The 21,605-nt window shown below is 25.0% G+C and overlaps 1 protein-coding gene across 1 annotated transcript; it reads left to right on the forward strand.

The window, feature by feature from the left end:
- Window positions 1-20,859, forward strand: l(2)k05911 (lethal (2) k05911). The gene is made up of 6 exons (XM_065501876.1): window positions 1-517; window positions 18,881-19,926; window positions 19,987-20,021; window positions 20,084-20,219; window positions 20,282-20,578; window positions 20,654-20,859. Exons 1-6 carry the CDS (start codon window positions 292-294, stop codon window positions 20,807-20,809), a joined length of 1,896 nt encoding a protein of 631 aa, XP_065357948.1. The 5' UTR covers window positions 1-291; the 3' UTR covers window positions 20,810-20,859.
- The last annotated feature ends 746 nt before the right edge of the window (window positions 20,860-21,605 follow it).

A 21,605-nucleotide genomic window follows, 5' to 3' on the forward strand; every position in this document is an offset into this window, starting at 1 on the left:
CTTTAACGTAAACGGTGCTTTCAAGCGGTTGGATCCTAAATTTCTTTCTGTTTAATTTTTTATTTCTTTACGAATTTAAAAGAAAACAACAAAAAGTGTTTGCAGAGTTAGCATAAAAATAAATTAAAATAAATTACAATTTTTTTAAATAAATTTCATTTTAAAAATCTTTAAACCAAAATGCTTTTTGCATACTAAATGTGATGCTAGTGATTGACAAATTAAAATTTTTTAAGTAGAAAACTTTTTTTAATTTGAAACATTAGAAATTAGAGTGTTTTAACTAAAGACATGTTGAAATTTGTAAAATTTTGTTTGTGGCTGTTAATGCTTTTGCATTGTCTGAGTGTTTTGGTGGGTGAAGATAAATTGGTGGACTTAAATGCCAACTTAACGGAGATTAATGATGATTTATGGCCTAAAAACGTGAGCCAGCTGGAGGAACATAAATCAGCTGATAATGAGGAATTGAAAGCAAATGAAGAGAGCAGCAGTGTTAAGAGTATAGACACAGAAGGTAAGAACATAGAAGAAAACATAATAATTTTTAAAACTTTGAGAAAGAGGCCATAAAAAAATTTTCATTTTTTGGAAGCGGTAAATGATATTCTACTTAGCGCGGAAATGTGAAATTTGCTAAAAAACGAAAAATTTAATTTTTCGAAATTCCCTTTTAGAACTATTTATCGTAAATTTTAAAAGTACTTCTAAAAGCCGCACTAACCTGACTTGTATATCAGATGAAAGCTTAAGCAGTTTACTAATTTCGGTTTTCGAAAAAGAAAACATTTATTGAAGTCTTAGGGAAGTTATGGTATTTTGGAAAAATATGTTTTTTTTTTAATTTATCGTAAATTTTTAAAATACTTCCAAATCAAATAAAAGTTTTATTAATGTATAAAATGATAGCTGATATAAAGTACTAATTTCGTATTTAATTTATTTTTCAAAATCGATTATTTCCTAAAAGAATTTAAGTTAAATCAAAAATAATAATTAAAATATAATTTTGTATGGTATTTATCGTAAATTTTAAAAATATTTTCAAATCAGCTAACAGTTTAATTAATATACTAAATGATAGCTGAAATAAAATGCTAATTTCGTATTTAGTTTATTTTTAGAAATCGTGAATTTGGTGTAACAAATTTTTATTTTATTTAAAAATTATTTTTAAATGTTTTTTTCAATTTTTCATAAATTTAGAAAAAATAATTTCAAATTAAATATAACGTTAAATAATATACTAATAATAGCTAATAAAATACTAATTTCGCATTTAGTTTATTTCAAATAGTATTTGGTAGAAGAATTAAAGAAAATTTAAATAAAAAAATTTTTTGGAGTCTATTTTTAAATCGAACAGTGTTTATCATAAGTTTCCAAATCAGCTAACAATTTAACTAATATATTACGTAAAAGCTAATACTAATTTCATATTTAGTTGATTTTAGGAAATCTCACATTTGTTAGAAGAATTTTCCTTAAATAAAAAATAAAAATGTTTAGATTATTGTTTTTTTTTTCAATTAGAACACGGGGTATCGTAAATTTTTAAAATGCTTTCAAATCAGTTAGAAGTTTAATTGATATACCAAATGATAGATTAAACATAACAGTAATTTCGTATTTATTTTATTTTTAAAAATCGCTTATTTGGCTGTAGAATTTTTGATTACATTAAAAAGTATTTTTCAGTAAATAAATATTTTTTTTTTCTAAATTATCGTAAATTTTAAAAATACTTTCAAATCAAATAAAAATTAAATTTATATACCATAAGATAGCTAAACAAAAATACTAATTTCGTATTTATTTTGATTCAAGAAATCAAATATTTTTAAGAACAATATTCCTTAAATAAAAAATATATATTTTTAGAGCATTTCTTTAATTAGAACTATGTTTACTGTATATTTTAAAAATAATTGCAAAACAGCTACTAGGTTAGTTGATATATTAAATGATAGAAGAAACAAAACACTAATTTCATATTTATTTGAACTATATGAAATCACGTATTTTACCATAAAATTTGTATTTCAGCTAAAATGGAAATTTAAAAAAAAAGTATTTTTCAGTAAATAAATATTTTTTTCTAAATTATCGTAAATTCTAAAAATACTTCTAAATCAAATAAAAATTAAATTTATATACCATAAGATAGCTAAACAAAAATACTAATTTCGTATTTATTTTGATTCAACAAATCAAATATTTTTAAGAAGAATATTTCTTAAATAAAAAAATATATATTTTTAGAGCATTTCTTTAATTAGAACTATGTTTACTGTAAATTTTATAAAATAATTCCAAAACAGCTACTAGGTGGTTAGTTGATATATTAAATGATAGAAGAAACAAAACAGTAATTTCGTATTTATTTTAATTATATTAAATCACGAATTTTGCCTAAAATTTTTATTGAAGCCAAAATTGAAATTTTTAAAAATATTTAAGATAGAATTTATCGTAAATTTTTAAAGTGCTTCCAAAATAGTTAGGAGTTGGATTTGAATATCCAATGATAGCTTAATGAAATTACTAATTTCGGATTTATTTTATTTTAAAAAATCACATATTCTACAGTAAAAATTTCATTATACATATTAAAAAGAAAGAATTTTGTTAAAAATTTTATTTTTAGAAATTTTCGAAAGTTTTTAAAACACTTTCAACTCATTTAGTAGCTTAATTAAAATAATATTAAATTGCTTAAGTAAAATACTAATTTCGTATTTTTTGAAATTTTTTTACTGCAAAAATATAAATTTTTAAAATTTAAAATTGTTTATCGTAAATTTTTAAATTACTTCTAAAACCACTACACGCTTGATTTTGATATCCAATGATAGCTAATATAAATAACTAATTTCGAATTTATTTTACTTAAAAAAAATAGCTTATCTGCCAGTAAAATGTTCATTAAATTAAAAATACAGTATTTGGGTAATTAATTTTTATCGTAAATTTTTAAAATACTTCCAAAGTAGTTACAGTAACATTTTTTATACCTAATGATAGCTTGAATTAACCACTAATTTTGAATTATTTTTATTTTAAAAAATCTCATATTTTTGAATAATTTTTTTATATTAAAAATTATTTATACAGAATTATTGTAATAAATTATTTTTTTTAATTTTATCGTAAATTTTTCTCTTACTTCCAAATCAGGTATAAGTTAAATTTAACTATTATATGATAGCTTAAATATGCTAATAATTTCGAATTATTTGATTTTTATGAAATCTCGTATTTTGTTTTAAAATTTTTATTATTTAAAAAAAGTTTTCAAAAAATATTTACTTGATTTTGATATCCAAAATACAAGTTTTAAGCATAATAGTTTTGTTTAAAAATCCATTTATTTTAATTTTATGAAATCTCTTATTTTATTGTAATCAGAAATGTAAATTTTCAGTGTTTTTTTTTTTTTTATTTAAAAAATAAATTATCGTAAATTTTGAAAATAACTTCCAAAATAGCTAGGAGTTTCATATTGGTATCCAATGATAGCTTAAATAATTTTTTAATTTTGAATTTAATTTATTTCAAGAAATCCTACATTTGTGTGCAATATTTTAATTATATTACAATAAAAATACCTAATTTTGATAATACATTTATCGTAAATTTTTAAAACACTTCCAAATGAAATAGAAGTTTAGCTAATATAGTAAATCAAAGCATAAATAAGCTACTAATTTCGAATTATTTTAATTTTATGAACTCATGAATTTTACCGTTGAATATTTATTGATAAAAAATGTAAATTTTCTAATTTTTTTAAATTGTTTAACAAATTTTTATCGTAAATTTTTAAAATACTTCTTAAACAGTTAGGAGCTATATTTTAATAGCCAGTGATAGCTTGAATGATATACTAATTTCGAATTTGATTCATTTCAAGAGATTTCATATCTGACAGTAAAATTTTCATTATTAAGGGTGTCACAAAAAGAAAAGGTTTTAACAAATTGTTATCGTAAATTTTTTAAATACTTCTTAAACAGATAGGAGTTTGATTTTTATAGCCAGTGATAGCTTAAATGATATACTAATTTCGAATTTGATTCATTTCAAAAGTTATCACATTTGACATTAAAATGTTCATTATAAAGGGTGTCCCAAAAAAAAAAAAAAAACTTTAAAAATTTCAATATTTCTCTTTCTATTATTACTCCCCAGCCTTTGCTAAGTAGACTAGTTCAATTGAAATAATCATTAACCCCTTGTTTTATAACTATTTCGTGAGATTCCTGTAAACTGTCATCATTTCATTATTTCCATCATTAATAACCTGAAATGCGAGCGACTTGCTCCTGCCTTCTACTCATCACATAAAACATTTCCCTTTTCAAGTTCATTGACTTGTTTTTTAAAGACACATTCAGCGTTCTTTATTCAGATACTTCTACTACTTTTTATACAAAGAAAAATTAACCAAAAAAATCGAAACAATTTCAATTAAAATTTAAGTCACATTTAATGAAATGTGTGGATGGAGTACTCGTAAATATTGACAGCAGTTTTGAAAATAATACAAAAAAAAAAATTATATATAACTATGGGCTTATGACCTTCAAAATTATGTGTGTATGTAGAAAGATTTCTAAACATTCTAAAGTTCTTTGATTTGTTTACATTTGCAAATTAATTATTTAATACTTTTTTGAGGCGTGAGTTAGATTTATTTCTTTGTTTCTTTAGCAACATATTTTGTTTCAAATTTTGTACGTCTGCCTCCCACACTTTGCTGTGTACGTTTAACTAATGTTAATTGAAAGTTTAAGTTATTTATGTTGTCACGGTTCTTCTTATTATTAAGCTATAACTTTGATGGACTGTTGTCATATCAAAAATACATAAATAGTTATGCCGCTGAAGTGCGTAATTGTAGTTAAATGATTTATTGCGAGCAGTATTTAGTACACTAGATATGAGATGAGAGATAACTACTTAGAGTATCCAGCTGGAAGTAGCCTCAACATTGTTTATTTTTGTAATTTTTATAAAGTAGCATAGTCATAATTTATATAAAGTTAATACATATTTACTTAAGAATTAACTAGTAAATATTGGTTGTTAAACAAAGTATTGAAAACCGAAATTAGTTTATTTAGCTGGCTTTCTATGAAAGCAAACAAATTTATGTTAGGCTTATTCTAAATGCTAAAGAAATTTATGATAAAGTTGAAAATAAAATGAAAATGTTGTAGCCTAATGATTTATATCAATAGTCGGTATTCAAAACCTTCAGGAGACGAACTTGATTGAACTTGTCCGAAGAGTCTCGGACATATGCTCCAGGGGCGGCGCTATGGGGGCTTAAAGTGTAAAATTTTTTGCAATATTTTTGAAGATCGGAGTTTTAAAGTGGCATATTTATTGACTATAGACATGAAATTTTCTTTGGAAGGCCAAAAATTAACTTATCTAAACAAAAAAAAATAAGTTCGGAATAAATGTGAAACAAATTGTTCCTAATATTTGCAATCCTATTGAAATTTTCACACAAATTTTAGTTTTAGAAACTCAATATGTAATGGCATCACGTGAGAACGGCTGAAACGATTTGGCTGATTTTTTTTTTATTCGATTCGAAATTTTCAGGAGATGGTTTGTAAAGAAAAAATATTCAAAAATTCCGGATAAAATTTGGACATTTATTTTTGAGTCCAGTCAACTGTAATAAAAAAGCTCCCTAAAGTATGCTGTACAAATTAAGATATTTTATTTGCAAATAAATAAGAACAGGCAGGTTTATGTGGGTTGGAGAAACTTGAAGAACTAACATTAGTAAATGCTACCGGGCGAATCCGGGACGGTCAACTAGTATATAATAAAATCTTTATCTATTAACAAAAATCAATGAAATTTTCAACGTTATTTAAATATGTCATTCTAGATAACAATGAGTAAAAAAAATTCCTAAAAATTTGAGCGAAAATTCCAAAAATTCTATTTTTTTACAATTTTACCCATAGGGTTCACATTTCTTTCGGGCCTGGGAAAATACTTTGGGAATAAATAGGGAACACATTAAGGTTTCTAAAGCTGCTTTCTGATTTCTGATCCCAGCTTTGGGATTTTAGAACATGTGGCCCAAAATTGAAATTTTGATAAAAAAATAGGTCAAATTCCAAAGGGTGTAGGGGTGATATATTCGTAAAATAGGTTATGTTTTTTATACCAAAATGTTGTCCATAAAGATATCTTACAGAAAAACATAAAATTGTTTTATAATCTTAAAGAAAGTTTTTTTTAATAAAAAAAGATTTAAATCACCTTTTCGCACAAAAAATAGCAAAATTTATTATTTTTTGAATTTTTAAATTTAAAATTAATTAATTTTGTATCCCTAATCGATATTTCTCTGAAATCTTTTTTATATTATTGATAATTTAGTTCTCTAACTAACAAAAAAAAATCGAGTCCATTGGGTCTAAAAGTACGACCTATATTTTAAAAAAACCGAACCAAGATATGGCAAAATTTTTGAAATTTGAATTTTGAAATGCCTATAACTCGGAAATTATAAGAGATAAATAGCACATGCAAGCATGTTTTTTCAAGACCTAGTGGAGCACTTTCCAAAAATAAAAAAAAATTAAATCGGATGGGAAACAAAAAAAAAAATATTAAAAAAAAAATCTATTATTTTTTGAATTTTTAAATTTAAAATTAATTAATTTTGGATCCCTAATCGATATTTCTCTGAAATCTTTTTTATATTATTGGTAATTTAGTTATGTAACTAACAAAAAAATTCGAGTCCATTGGGTCTAAAAGTACGACCTATATTTTAAAAAAACCGGACCAAGATAGGGCAAAATTTTTGAAATTTCAATTTTGAAATGCCTATAACTGGGAAATTATAAGAGATAAATAGCACATGCAATCATGTTTTTTCAAGATCTAGTCGAGCACTTTCCAAAAATAAAAAAAAAAATTAAAAAAAATATTTTACATATCAAAGGTACCCTACTTTGAGCCCCTATAGCGCCGCCCCTGGAGCATTTGTAGGTCCCATTTTAATAACTTAAACTGGAATACTCCTTGGCTAATACTCCCTACCTATCGGACCAGCCGTTTAGAAATGCCAGATTTATTTTCAAAAATGTTTGATTCTGCCCCATTGTGCAGTGCAAGTTTTGATAGAAAAATTTAAATTTTTCGGAAATTTTAATTTCTTGGGAGGAATTTAGAATCAATTTCTTGGAAAATATTAAATTTTTCTATTAAAAGTCGCACTGTTAAGGGCGAATTATAAGTAAATTTTAAAGATTCCGCAAAAAAATATACAAATATGTTTGACAGGAGATTAGTTTCCACGTTTCCATCATTAGTGGTCCAATTGGGTCCAACCATGTGATTATTATTCCATTTTGAATATATTTACCATGATTTGCAATGTTTAACAGTGCTATGTTAGCTTTTAAACAGAACTCTGTTAACTCAACTGGTTTGTGTCTAGGGTTATATATTTGAAGTTTAATGTCTCTGCTCAGCGAAGACAGTTGATTGAATGGATTATTGCTGATTTGTTGAACAAAATCATTCTTATTTGAAGAATATTTTCAAAGATTATACCCTTAAAAAGTCAATGATTTGGTGATCTGTGTTAAATCTCTTTGAATCGGACATGACAAAACCGAAAATACAAACTTTTTATTTTGTATTAATTAACACAAACATTTGTTTAATATTTATTTTGTTTTACCCATTTTAGCTTGTTAGCTACTTTTTACACCTTTACAGCCACTAAAATTTCAATTTCACGTTTTTAAATAACCGTTAAAAAACATGTATAGACATGTTTCTACATGTTTCAGTCATAAATCATACACTTATGCTTTAGTTATTTAAAACACTTGCCATTTTTTCACAAAAAAACCAATTTCAGTTAATAGATTTAAACGAATTTAAAAACATGCTGCTCCCACAAAAAAAAAAGAATACAAAATACATTGTGTAAACATTTGTTAAACTAAATTGTTATAACAAATAATGTGTTAAAATATTGCTTTCTTTTTGTTCTATTGTATTTTTAATCAATGGCAGAGAGTAAAAGAGAACAAATGGAATATAAATGATGATTATTTCATTAAAGATCTAAAGACAGCTTAACATTATGAATCTTTGTCTTGTTTAAAGAATTGAAAAAAAATAACAGCGGGTGGTAGCTTTTAAACAGCTTTTATTTTCATATTGTATTCAGTCGTAATAACTCAAAATTTCGGCTATTGTCACATTATTCATAGAATTGATAATAAAACCATATTTATAAGACCATAAAAATTTGGCACACAATAACCCAGGCAGGCAGGCACTTTAAATAAGTTGAAATTTATGGAGAAATGTTTAACATGAATACACAGAATCTATTAAAAACAAAACGAAAATAATCATAATATTGACAATAAATATGTTTATTAACATTTCGACTTCATTATTATTCAACTGAGTAATTTTTTAAGTTACGCAGAATATTTACTTTAAATTAAAATAAAGTGAATTAAATTTAGAAATTTAATAAAGATCTGCTAAGATGTAAGATTAAGTGCTAAAACTAGTGTAAAATATTGCCTTAAGCTGAATAATTAAACTAAAGGGAAAGGTAAATAAGTTGATGACAACTGAAGTCTTAGAATGTTTAAAAATTCAATTGTTTTAAGTTTTTTTTAAACAAATAAAATACTAAATATATAATTAGGTCAGCTTAAATAAACAATATTGAATAATAAAGCCGCCATATTTAAGCACAAGTTCTAAATACTTAATTTTCTCCAAATTTCATGCTTGTGTTTTAACCCTCTAACCCGCTAATATTAAAAAAGCCAAAAAAAGTTGTCGAATAATTTTTTTTTGGGTAATTATGACTCAATAAACTCAGAACAGCCATCAGAAACTAATTTGCAAATTAAGTTTAGGAACCATGTGCAAAAAGGTGTAGAGTGCCTCAGGGCATTGTTGCCGGTTTAGTTGTAAAAAACAATAACTATGATACGATTTTTTTAAAAAACTAATGAAAACGAACTAATAAAAAATATTTCTAATAGATCGGACGACTAAAAGTTAGTAAAACTTTGATTTAAAAAAAAGAAAAAATTACACACAAAATTTCACATGCTAAAATTAGAAGACATCACTCATAAAACAGCTGACAGAACAAAAACTAAAAGTCAGAATCCATTTCGAACTTCGAGGGAAATATTAACAAATCTGTAAACTAAAGTCACAGTTAAATTTAAAAAAAAAATTATAAATACTTTTTGAGATAATTGATGTTTTGTAATGCATGCCTTGAGGCACTCTTGCGGATTAGAGGGTTAATTTTCTCCACATTTCATGCTTGTGTCTTAAGACTTTTGTTTCGCAGTAGAGAATCCATTCCAAAACGGTTAGAAAATTAAAATGTTCGTATATATCATTTTGGATTTCAATGAAATTTAACACAGATATTAAAGTATTCACACAATCCTTGGTTTATTGGCACACACTGAAATCAATCGCAATAAAAAAATCGAAATCAATCGCAAACAAAAGATGAGATACAGGGTGCCAAAGTCAGCCACTGCTGGTGAGGAAATCTTTGTAGAGTTTTCATAATTGGTCGATTCTTCATGTCATATTGTCATTATGTTCTAATATTTCACGACACGCCAGCAGAGAAATAACAATATTTTCAAACCATTGTGAAATATTAGAACATTATGAAATGATAGGATACCTTGTGAATCGATACATTTTTGCTAGGTCATGTTCCAATGTAGCGTTCCGGTACCTTTATTATCGTTTGTTATCAGTGACTGAACATTTTATTACAAATCAAAATTTAGTGGATTTGACTAAAAAATATGTCGCGTTACGAATGTCTTGTCAAGCGACAAAATGTTGTAAAATAAAAAGCAATGGAAATTTTTTAACAAGACAACTCTTAATTAATAAATTAAATTAAAAACTAATTTCTTTAATAAATGATGTTTCAATTTGCTAATTTTTGCATTTTTCTAGAAGCCGAAAAAAACTAATTATATTTTTTGTCACGTTCGGGATACCATGTTCTTAGCTAATTTATTGGTTTATAATAAACTAATGCACAAAGCATAGTGCGTACTAGAAATAGACTATCAAAATATGTAAATAAAAAAAATGTCACGTTCGGGATTGTCTAAATGCTCACTCATATTTAACAATGATTTATAAAATTTAGAATATTTTTTCTATTTTTTTTTAATATTTAACAAAATTATTTTAAATTTAGACAATAGATTATTCATACGTCTACACGCAGAGAAAAAATATAATTGGGCATGGTTACTGTAACCATTTAAATAGTGTTACAAGTTTTTTAACTATATTATAGTCACAGTAACCATTTACATGATTGTGGTAACCATAATATGGTTAATTTATGATTCACATGATTGTATCAACCATATATATGGTTACAGTAAACAAATATATGTTTGTGGCAACCATACTTATGATGAATAATTTTATCATAATATGTTGTTCTCAGATTATGATAAGCTTTAAGCCTAGAGCAATATAATATGATAAGTCCTTCATCATATGAATGGTTGTCACAAACATATATTTGTTTACTGTAACCATATATATGGTTGCTACAATCATGTGAATCGTAAATTAACCATATGGTTACCACAATCATCTAAATGGTTACTGTGACCATAATATAGTTAAAAAAAACTTGTAACAATATTGAAATGGTTACAGTAACCATGCCCAACTATATTTTTTCTCTACGTGTATATATCCGTTATAGTTCCGATTCGATTGCCATTTAAAGTCGAGAAAATCGGTCTACAAATGGCTGAGATATAAGCAAAAAGCAACCATGATTTTTGACCTATTTTTTTTATCAAAATCGGGAAAAACTATAAAATTAAAAAAAAAAAATTTCACCAAAAAATATAGTATTTCGTACATAAATATTTCGAAAATTTATTATTAAATTTTGAGAAAATTTAAAAAAAAAAAATAATTCTAGTCTATGATTTATAGAAATATTGAACTTAAACAAAATTTTAAATTTTTATAAAATTTAATGAAACATTTGGGAAATTTAAAAAATTTTTTAAAAAATTTCGAATATTTTTTTTTTAAACTTCTCAAACTTTTGTTAAATTTTAATCAAATAGAAAGAAATTTTTGTGTAATTTTTTAAAATTATTCAGTCAAATCGAAGTTTTCCTATAACACAAATACTGCAAAATGCTTATTTACATTAAAAAATATCGTAAAAGCTTTAGATAAGACAAAACCAGAATTTCAATATTTATGCAGAGTGTTCCCGAGTCTTTCTGAGACTAAACTAAAAGAAGGGATATTTGTGGGTCCTCAAATAAGAAAAATTTTGATTTATATTTTTATTTGTTTATTAACCGATGTTGAAAATGCAGCATGGAATTATTTTAAACTTGTTGTTCAAGAATTTTTCGGGAATAAGAAAAGTCAAAATTACAGAGATATATATATTGCGAATTTATTACATATCCCTCAAAATTCACTTTTTAAACTCTCATGTGGATTTTTTCCCGGAAAACCTCGGACGCATGAGTGACGAACATGGAGAGCGTTTCCATGTTTTTCGGGAGGAATTATCAAGGTTTTTGGGATCAGAATATGCTAGGAGACAACTGTTGAAGTGTCGTGAGGGCGACAAATGAAAATAATTATAAAAAGAGGACTAAACACTTGACTTTTAATTTTTTTATCCTAATTTAATGTACATTTTTATATGTTTCGTTTTTAATAAATATCTCAAAATTTAGACTTCCAGGATTTTTTTTATATTTTTTCCGAAGTTAGAAGACCTAAATACACAAATCCCCATATGTAAACTAGTGTTATTTAATTTTTTAACGTTTGCTTTAATTGTTCTTTTTTCAGTTTTCTTTAGTTTGTATGTATTTGACATTTTAGGGAAATTATAATTGAGAACATACTTTCTAATAATTGTACCTTAATTAATTCTGCCATGATTTTACTCACTTTGCATTATTTTGATTTTTCTATTATTATTATAATTGTTTTGCAGTTGATGAAATTTAGAGCTGAATTTACATGGTAATAGGTATTACGAATATGTCGCGTTACGAATGTCGCATGACAAATCTTACTAAAGATAGTAAAACCGAAACCAAAACAAACATTCGCCAAGACAACTCTCAGTTGAGCCCATCAGCGTAAAAGTGGTGTAACAAACAATTTTATTGGTTGCTGTTCTGGTGTTACATATAGTCCTTACATTACCAATATCTATACAAAAGTGGGGAAGCTAGTTTTTAGTATTGAAAATCAGATGTAGCTGCAAAAATGTTTTTGCACAGAGTATAGAATATAACAAAGTAATAGCAAAAGAGGTGTAAGTTGAATATAACAATAAATAGTTTGGGGTTACACCAGTTTTGCACAGATAGCCTCAATTAATAGTTATATTATTTCATATATTTCGTTTTCATTTATTGTAAATTTTTATCTCGTTCGGCATAGTGCTAGAGATATGCTGTCAAAAAATTTAAATAAGATCAATTTTTTCAAGATTTCTTTATTTTTGTTCACGGCGTACCAATGTGGCGTTCGGGACAATGAAAATGTCATTATTTAATAATGATTTATAAAATTTCGAATATGTTTTCTAAATATTTTAAAAGTTATTTTAAATTTCGAAAATTTTTATAGAATTTTTTTATATATTTTAAACATTATTCAAAAAATTTTGAAAAAAATTAATTTTATAACTTATTGTAATTATTAAAAAAATTTAGAAATATTCAAACCTTAAAAAAGTGTAAATTTTTATAAAATTTAATGAAAAATGTTTCACAAAAAAAATTATTTAACAAATTTCAAATATTTTTTTTATTTTTTTTATATTTTCTCAAATTTATTTTAAATTTTAATCAAAAATAAAGGAAAGTTTTGTGTAATTTTATAAAATTATTAGAATATTTGTAGAAATATTCAAACTTCCTAAAAATGTTGTTAAATTTTAAGAAAAAACCTTAAAATTTAAAAATTTTTCGAATTAAAAAATTTATTTGTAAACATTTTTACAATTGTGTGCCTTTTCAAAATTTAAAATGTAAAAATTCTTTAAAAAATTGCGAATAATTACTCAAAATTATTTTAAATTTTGAAATTTGTTTATTAAATTTTTAAACTTCAAACAATAATGTTAAATGCATAGTTTTTAAATTCAATATTTAAAAATTATTTTAATAATTTCAAATATTTTGTTGCAAAATTTTTTGGTATTTTCTAAATTATTAAACATTTTGAGCCAATCTGATTTGTTTGATTTGATTTGTTGTAAAATTATTTAAAAAATTTCGAATATTTTTTTTAAATTTTTTGAAAATTTTTCAAAATTATTTCAAACTAAATTTTTTTTTAATTTGAGAGAATTTTTAAAATTATTAAAATATTCATGGAAATTTTCAAAATTAAAAAATGTTTAATTCTAAATTTAATATTAAAATATATATCAAAATAAATATTAAAATTAAAATACTAACAACAAGGAAAACCGAAATTATTAAACAAAAAAAAATTCACCAAAAAATATTTTCAATCAAAACTCTTTTTTAGTTACCTCGTAGTATGTTATGTATTTTCGGGGTCCGCACAATCCCTCCACTGAACTATTCTGTAGCACTGTAAACATCATCTATTTATTTCATCAATTTAGAGAAAAATGCCTTCCATTCTTCTATAAGTGTTAATAATTTAACTAGTTCATCATTATTGGAAATTATTTTAACTAAATATCACTCTATTTTACTGCACACATTGATATTACGGTTGATGTTAACTATTAATGCCTACGATACACTCACAAATCGTTATTACAATATATATATAGCGCCATCTTTTAGAAGTTTCATGAATAATCTAACGGAAAAAACTAGAATGTTATATTTCCACATTAATCACCTTGAGCTTTTAAAACTGTTACACAGTTAATGTTATCATACTTATAAACAATGTTAACAGCTTGCTATCAACATTGTTGATAAGAAGAAGTTTCTATTGATAGAAATGTTTATAAACATGATGAATACTGCAAGCAGCTGTTACAAACCGTTAAATTCAAATTTATAATGTAATTTCGTAACAATATGAAATCGAATCTAAATTATTTATTTTATATTAATCTGTACTATTTCTCTACTTAATAGCCTAAAAATGAATTTCATCATATTTAAATTTCATAAAAGTTTCTTGAACTCTACTGCTATCAATCAATATTCACAACAAATACTTTTGAAATATTATTTTGCCATTTAAAGCAAGTAATGAAAGCTCTCTAGATAAACAAAATTAAACCACAAATTCAAATTATTTTCAGCTTTCAATTACAAATATTTAAAAATTAGTGATTTTTAATAACTAAAAACATTAAATTAAATGATTCTTTCAACACCTTTAAACAAAATAAGGCCTTAATTTTTGTTTTAAAATTCATTATTTATTACTGGAATAAACTTAAATAACTTAAAATAACATATTTTAAATACTTTTTATATAGAAGCTGTCTTTAAAAAGAACCAACTCCTTTAAGCAAAATTAAAATATTTTTACGTTTCCAACGTGCTAGGCATTTTTAATAACTGGCCACCAAACAAATTCTCTTCAACTTATTTTTCACTTTTTCTCAAGTGAATTTATGTTTATTTTTATTTCTTGAAACTGAAATGTTACTCATCGGCATTGTTTCACTTGGTTTATATTGAATATAGTACTGACATGTTGTAAACAATGCAATTATTTTAATGTTTTTGCTAAAATAAAAAAAACAGCTTAACTGAAACTTTAAAAACAAATTCTTGTTTTTTGTTTTCTTTACATGAGTTATTATTTTAATTCTTGTTGGCATTAGTTATGCAGCAGAGTATAAATTTTTGGTAATTATTTCAGGAAATTTAGGTCACCAAAGACATTTTTCATCAGATTTACTGTTATCGGTGAAATATTTAAAGGCCATTCAATACAATTTAATGTTTTTGTTATTGTAAAGTTTTTACATATTTAGTAAATTCCTACATGTTATTTGAAAGCTTAATAATTGAGCTAATTTCGGTTTTCCTTATTGTATGGATTTTTATTTAATATTTTTTTAAATAAATAAATTAATAAAATTGGTTTAATTTTGAAATGCAAAAACTTTCTTCAACCATTTTTTGTGAAATTAGAAAAATATTTTAATAGTTTCATAAAGAATTTTAAATTTTCCCAAATTTTAACAAAATGAATTTAAAAATTTTAAATAATTTTGAAAAATATTCGAAATTTTTTTTTTTAAATTGAATTTCAAAAGGGTTGGTTGTAAGCTATATGTCGATCAATTGCCAATAATTTTACAAATCAAAAAAACCAGATTTGCTCAAAATTTAACCAACATTTTTAGAAATATAAAATAATTTAGAAAAAAAATTTGAAATTTTTCATATAATTTTTAAATGGAATTCAAAAACTGTTGTAACCATAGAGAACATAGAGCGGAAACTCGAAAAAAACTCAAACAAAAAAATTACTCAAAAAAGTTACACTTACGAGTGTTGTTTTTGTTTACACATAGTTTTTTTTACTAATACATTCTCACTACTTAGGTTTTTGACAACTGAGTTAGGTCTTTGACAGGAGAGTTTCCGCTCTATGTGTTTTCTCCATGGTTGTAACTATAAAACTTTTTACAAATAAATTTCAAAAATTGTTTGAAGTTTAAAAATTTAAAAATTTAAAAAAAAAAAATTAAAAAAATAATTTTAAAAAAATATTTAAAATTTTTTTTAAATTTGAAAATTATAAAAATTTTGTACAAAGATTTTCGAAATTTAAAAAATAATATTGAGTTCTTTTTAGAAAATATCAACAAATTAGCAAAAATATTCGAAATTTTCAAAATAAATTTAAAAATTTTGAAAATTTCTAATAATTTTATAAAATTTCGCAAACCTATTTTCCTATTTATTTGATCAATAAAAAGAAAATTTTTCAATTATAAATTTTATAAAAATTTACCAAAAAATTGTTTAAGTTTGATTATTCTACAAAATTTTAATAATTACATAAAATTTTATAAAACTTTTTTTTTAAATTTAACAAAAAAAATCGAAATTACAACAAAATAATTTTGAAAAAAAAAAAATTAAAAAAGTGTTCGAAATTTTTCAACTGATCAAAACTTAACAAAATTTGAGAAATTTTTAAAAAAAAAAATCGAAATTTTTCAATTTCGATAAACTATAAAATTTTCGAAATTTTAGAAAATAATATTGAATAATTTTTAGAAAACAACAACAAAAAAATCGAAATTACAACAAAATAATTTTGAAAAAAAAAATTTTAAAAAATATTCGACATTTTTCAACTATATTTTATCAAAACTTAACAATAATTTGAAAAACACCAAAAAAAAATTTGGAAATTTAAAAAAAAATATTCGAAATTTTTCAATTTCGATAAACTTAAAATTTTGTATAAAAATTTTCGAAATTTTAAAAAATAATATTGAATAATTTTTAGAAAATATCAACAAATTTGCAAAATATTTGAAATTGACACAATAAATTGAAAAAACGTACATAATTGGACCCCTTTCACACTAGGCAATTTAGTTGTGCAAGTCTCTTGCCCAACAACAAAACAGCATGCAACATTTTCTTCTCCTTAACCCAACATTGTCTCTGGCATCTACAAACACAAGAGACTTACGCAACTAAATTGCCTAGTGTGAAAGGGATCTTGAATATATTTTTACAAATATTTTTTTAATTTAAAAAATTTTGTTAAACTTTCCTATATTTTGATGAGAAATTGAAAAAATATTCGAAATTTTTTTAAAAATTTACCATACTTTTTTTAAAAAATTATATAAATTTATTTTTTTTTTAATTTAACAATAAAATTTCGAAATTGCAATAAACAATTTAGAAAAAAAATTAAAAAAAATATTCGAAATTTTTGCAACTATATTTGATTAAAACTTAACAATAATTTTAGAAACAACAAAAAAAAATCGATATTTAAAAAAACAATATTTGAAAATTTGAGATAAAAATATTTCGAAATGTAAAAAATAATATTAGCATAAATATTCGAAATTGTCACAATGTGAAAAAATATTCACAATTGTAGATATGTTTACAAATAATTTTTTAATTTGAAACATTTTACAAAATTTAACAAAAATAAAAACAAAAAACTAATTTTTCCAGTTTCGATAAACTTAAAATTTTTTATAAAAATTTTCGAAATTTTAAAAAATAATATTGAATAATTTTCAGAAAATAACAACAAAAAAATCGAAATTACAACAAAATAATTTTGAAAATAAAAGAATTAAAAATATTCGAAATTCTTCAACTATATTTTATCAAAACTTAACAATAATTTGAGAAACAACAAACAAATTTCGAAATTTAAAAAAAAAAATATTTGAAATTTTTCAATTTCGATAAACTAATTTTGTATAAAAATTTTCGAAATTTTAAAAAATAATATTGAATAATTTGAGAAATTGAAAAAATATTCGAAATTGTTAAATAATTGTTTTTATTATATTTTGACATTTTTTTAATTATAAATTTTTTAAAAATTTACCATACTTTTTTTTAAGTTTGATTATACAAATTTTAAAAACCATTTTTTTTTAAATTTAACAATAAAATTTCGAAATTACATTAAACAATTTTGAAAAAAAAAATTAAAAAATATTCGAAATTTTTGCACTTAAAAAAAATTTCGAAATTTAAAAAAAAAATATTTGAAAATTTTCAAATTTGATATAAACTATAAAATATTTCGAAATTTAAAAAATAATATTAGCAAAAATATTCGAAATTGTCACAATAAATTGAAAAAATGTTCACAATTGTAGATATGTTTACAAATAATTTTTTAATTTGAAACATTTTACAAAATTTGATCAAAAATTAACAAAAATTTGAGAAATTGAAAATAGTTTTGAAAAAATATGAAAGAAAATTGGAAAAATATTGTTTTTGGAAAAGTTTTATTTACAAATTTACGAAACATTTTTTTAAATTTAACAAAAATTTTTGAAAAAAAAAATATAAAAAATATTCGAAACCTTTCAACTATATTTGATCTTAGATTTAACAATAATTTGAGAAATTTAAAATAGTTCGAGAAAATATCAAAAAAAAATTTAGAAAATATTCGAAATTTTTTAAATAATTTTTTTTAATTTTGAAATATTTTGCATTATACATATTTAATAAAAATGTAACAAAGTTGTGTTTTACGTTTAAACATTTCTACATATTTTTAACAATTACATAAAATTATATAAAACTTTTTTTTTATTTTCTCAAAAATATCCAAATTTTTCAAAATTTGTATAATTTTTCTAAAATTTGAAAAAAAATTTTTGAAAATTTCTACAATATTTTTATATTACAAATAATATAAAATTTAACAACAAAATTTTGAAAATTTTTTAAAATTTTTTTTTTTTAAAAAAAAAATATTTTTAAGAATTTTAAAATTTTTCTCAAAATTTAAGTTTGAAAATTTTGACAAATATTTTAATAATTTTATTAAAAAATACAAAATTTAACTTTAATTTAAAATTATTTTGAAAATTTTTAGAAAATATCAAAAAAAAAAAATAGAAATTGTTGAAATAATTTTCTCAAAAATTAACATAAAATATCTAAAAATTTGTAAATATTGAATTTAAAATGATTTTAATTTACAAAACTTTTCATTTAACTAAATTTTTTCGAAGTTTGTATTTTGAAAAATATTGAAAAATTTTTCTAATTTTTTATGATTCCAAGTTCGACGCCACTAATTCATTCATTTTTTATTTTACTTCCAGCTGTACCCAATCCCTTAACTGCCACCGACACTCCTCTAGAGTCCTCTAATCGCACGGGCCGCCAACTATATTATAATCCCACCATCTATTACATACAAAATTATGCTACCGAAGGTAGCAAATGTGTAAACTCTCGAGGTTTAGTGGGTGTTTGCATGAGTTTCAATAGTTGTGTGCAAGCACAAAGACAGAAACGGCAAGTAACCCTGCTCGATGTACAACAGTGGCCGCCCCACCAGCAAGTCTTGCCCTATTTCCCTCCACAGTTGCAACAGCAAGAGTTTTGTACATTTTATGATCAATTTGCTAGATCCTCATATGGAATATGTTGCACGGGAATACAAAATGTAACACCAGTGGGTTTGGCTCCAACCGATTTACCACAGGCTGAGGAACCAGAAATGCCCGAAGAACAGAGCAGCCATAAGCCTGAACATGTTGATGATTCAGAAGTTTTAGAGGCCGATTTGAATAGTTTTCAGCCAGAGCCACCACAATATGATAACACGGACAATACCATAGATTATGATCCCATAGAGAATTTAAAACAGGCTGCTGTTTATAATAATTACAACAATTATATACGTTACCCCTGGCCTCAGCAGTTTGTGGGCTTTTCGGGGGTACAGCAATGGCCACCACCATTGCCCACACATCCACCCTCTCTGGACAGTTGGCCACCACCATTGCCTACCCATCCACCCAATCATCATTATCCCACTCATGCTCCGGTAAGTGGAGGTGGAGGGGGATCACATTATAGGCCCACCACTACTACAACCACCAGAAGGCCTTACACCACCACTACCACACGCCGGCCCTCCTACCCCAGTTATCCCACTCAGAGACCTACCACTAGCACAACTACCAAGAAACCTGATATTGGTGGTCTGGGTCTGCCATTGCAATGTGGCTTGAAGAGTGCTGAAAATCCCGATCAAGAAAGAATTGTGGGCGGCACTAATGCCAGTCCTCATGAGTTTCCCTGGATAACGGTTTTGTTCAAGTCGGGCAAGCAATTTTGTGGTGGCAGTTTGATAACAAATGTAGGTTGGAAATATACAAAAAAATTTAACCCTTAAGATAATAAAATCTTTCATTTCTAGAACCATATTTTAACAGCAGCCCATTGTGTGGCCAGGTAAGTATTAACCATCCAAATTACTAAACTCTAGATTTATAAAATATCAAAATTTTTCCTAGAATGACCTCCTGGGATGTGGCGGCCTTAACCGCCCATTTGGGTGACTACAATATACGCACCGATTTCGAGGTAAAACATATAACACGACGCATTAAACGATTAGTTCGACACAAGGGCTTTGATTTCAGTACATTGGTTAGTTAATCCCCCCAACCTTTAATCACATTTAAATAAATATTGCAATAATTCTCTTATAGCACAACGATGTTGCCATTTTAACGCTCAATGAGCCCGTGCAATATACCAAAGAAATCCAACCCATTTGCCTGCCCACCTCCACGGCCCAACAAACTCGCAGTTATAGTGGCCATATTGGCACCGTGGCTGGATGGGGTAGTTTAAGGGAAAATGGTCCTCAGCCCTCTATATTGCAGAAAGTACAAATACCCATTTGGACCAATACTGAGTGTGCCCAGAAATATGGCAGAGCAGCCCCGGCTGGCATAATAGATTCTATGATTTGTGCCGGCCAAGCGGCCAAGGATTCTTGCAGTGTAAGTTGAAATTAAATTAAATAAATTCTAGAAATTCTTTAACACATTTATATTGGCTTATTAAACTATTTCCAGGGAGACTCTGGCGGTCCTTTGATTGTTAATGAGGGCGGCCGTTATATACAAGTGGGCATTGTTTCCTGGGGCATTGGTTGCGGTAAGGGTCAATATCCGGGGGTATATACTAGAGTTACTTCTCTGCTGCCTTGGATTTATAAAAATATTAAGTGATTAAAATGATTTTAAATTAATAAACTACTTTTTTATATGTGTAAAATAAATTAGTGAAGTTTTAAGAGTTTTTAATTGAAAGGAGAAAAATCTGAACTAGAACTGAACTAGAATCTGAACTAGAATCTGAACTAGAATCTGAATTAGAATCTGAACTAGAATCTGAACTAGAATCTGAACTAGAATCTGAACTAGAACTGAACTAGAACTGAACTAGAACTGAACTAGAACTGAACTAGAACTGAACTAGAACTGAACTAGAACTGAACTAGAACTGAACTAGAACTGAACTGAACTGAACTGAACTAGAACTGAACTGAACTAGAACTGAACTAGAATCTGAACTAGAATCTGAACTAGAATCTGAACTAGAATCTGAACTAGAATCTGAACTAGAATCTGAACTAGAATCTGAACTAGAACTGAACTAGAACTAGAACTGAACTAGAATCTGAACTAGAATCTGAACTAGAATCTGAACTAGAATCTGAACTAGAATCTGAACTAGAATCTGAACTAAAATCAGAACTAGAATCGGAACTAGAATCTGAACTGAATCTGAACTAGAATCTGAACTAGAATCTGAACTAAATCTGAACCAGAACTGAACTAGAATCTGAACCAGAACTGAACTGAACTAGAACTGAACTAGAACTGAACTAGAACTGAACTAGAACTGAACTAGAACTGAACTAGAACTGAACTAGAACTGAACTAGAACTGAACTAGAACTGAACTAGAACTGAACTAGAACTGAACTAGAACTGAACTAGAACTGAACTAGAACTGAACTAGA

This window comes from Calliphora vicina, chromosome 2 (assembly GCF_958450345.1).
Source record: "Calliphora vicina chromosome 2, idCalVici1.1, whole genome shotgun sequence".
NCBI lineage: Eukaryota > Metazoa > Arthropoda > Insecta > Diptera > Calliphoridae > Calliphora > Calliphora vicina.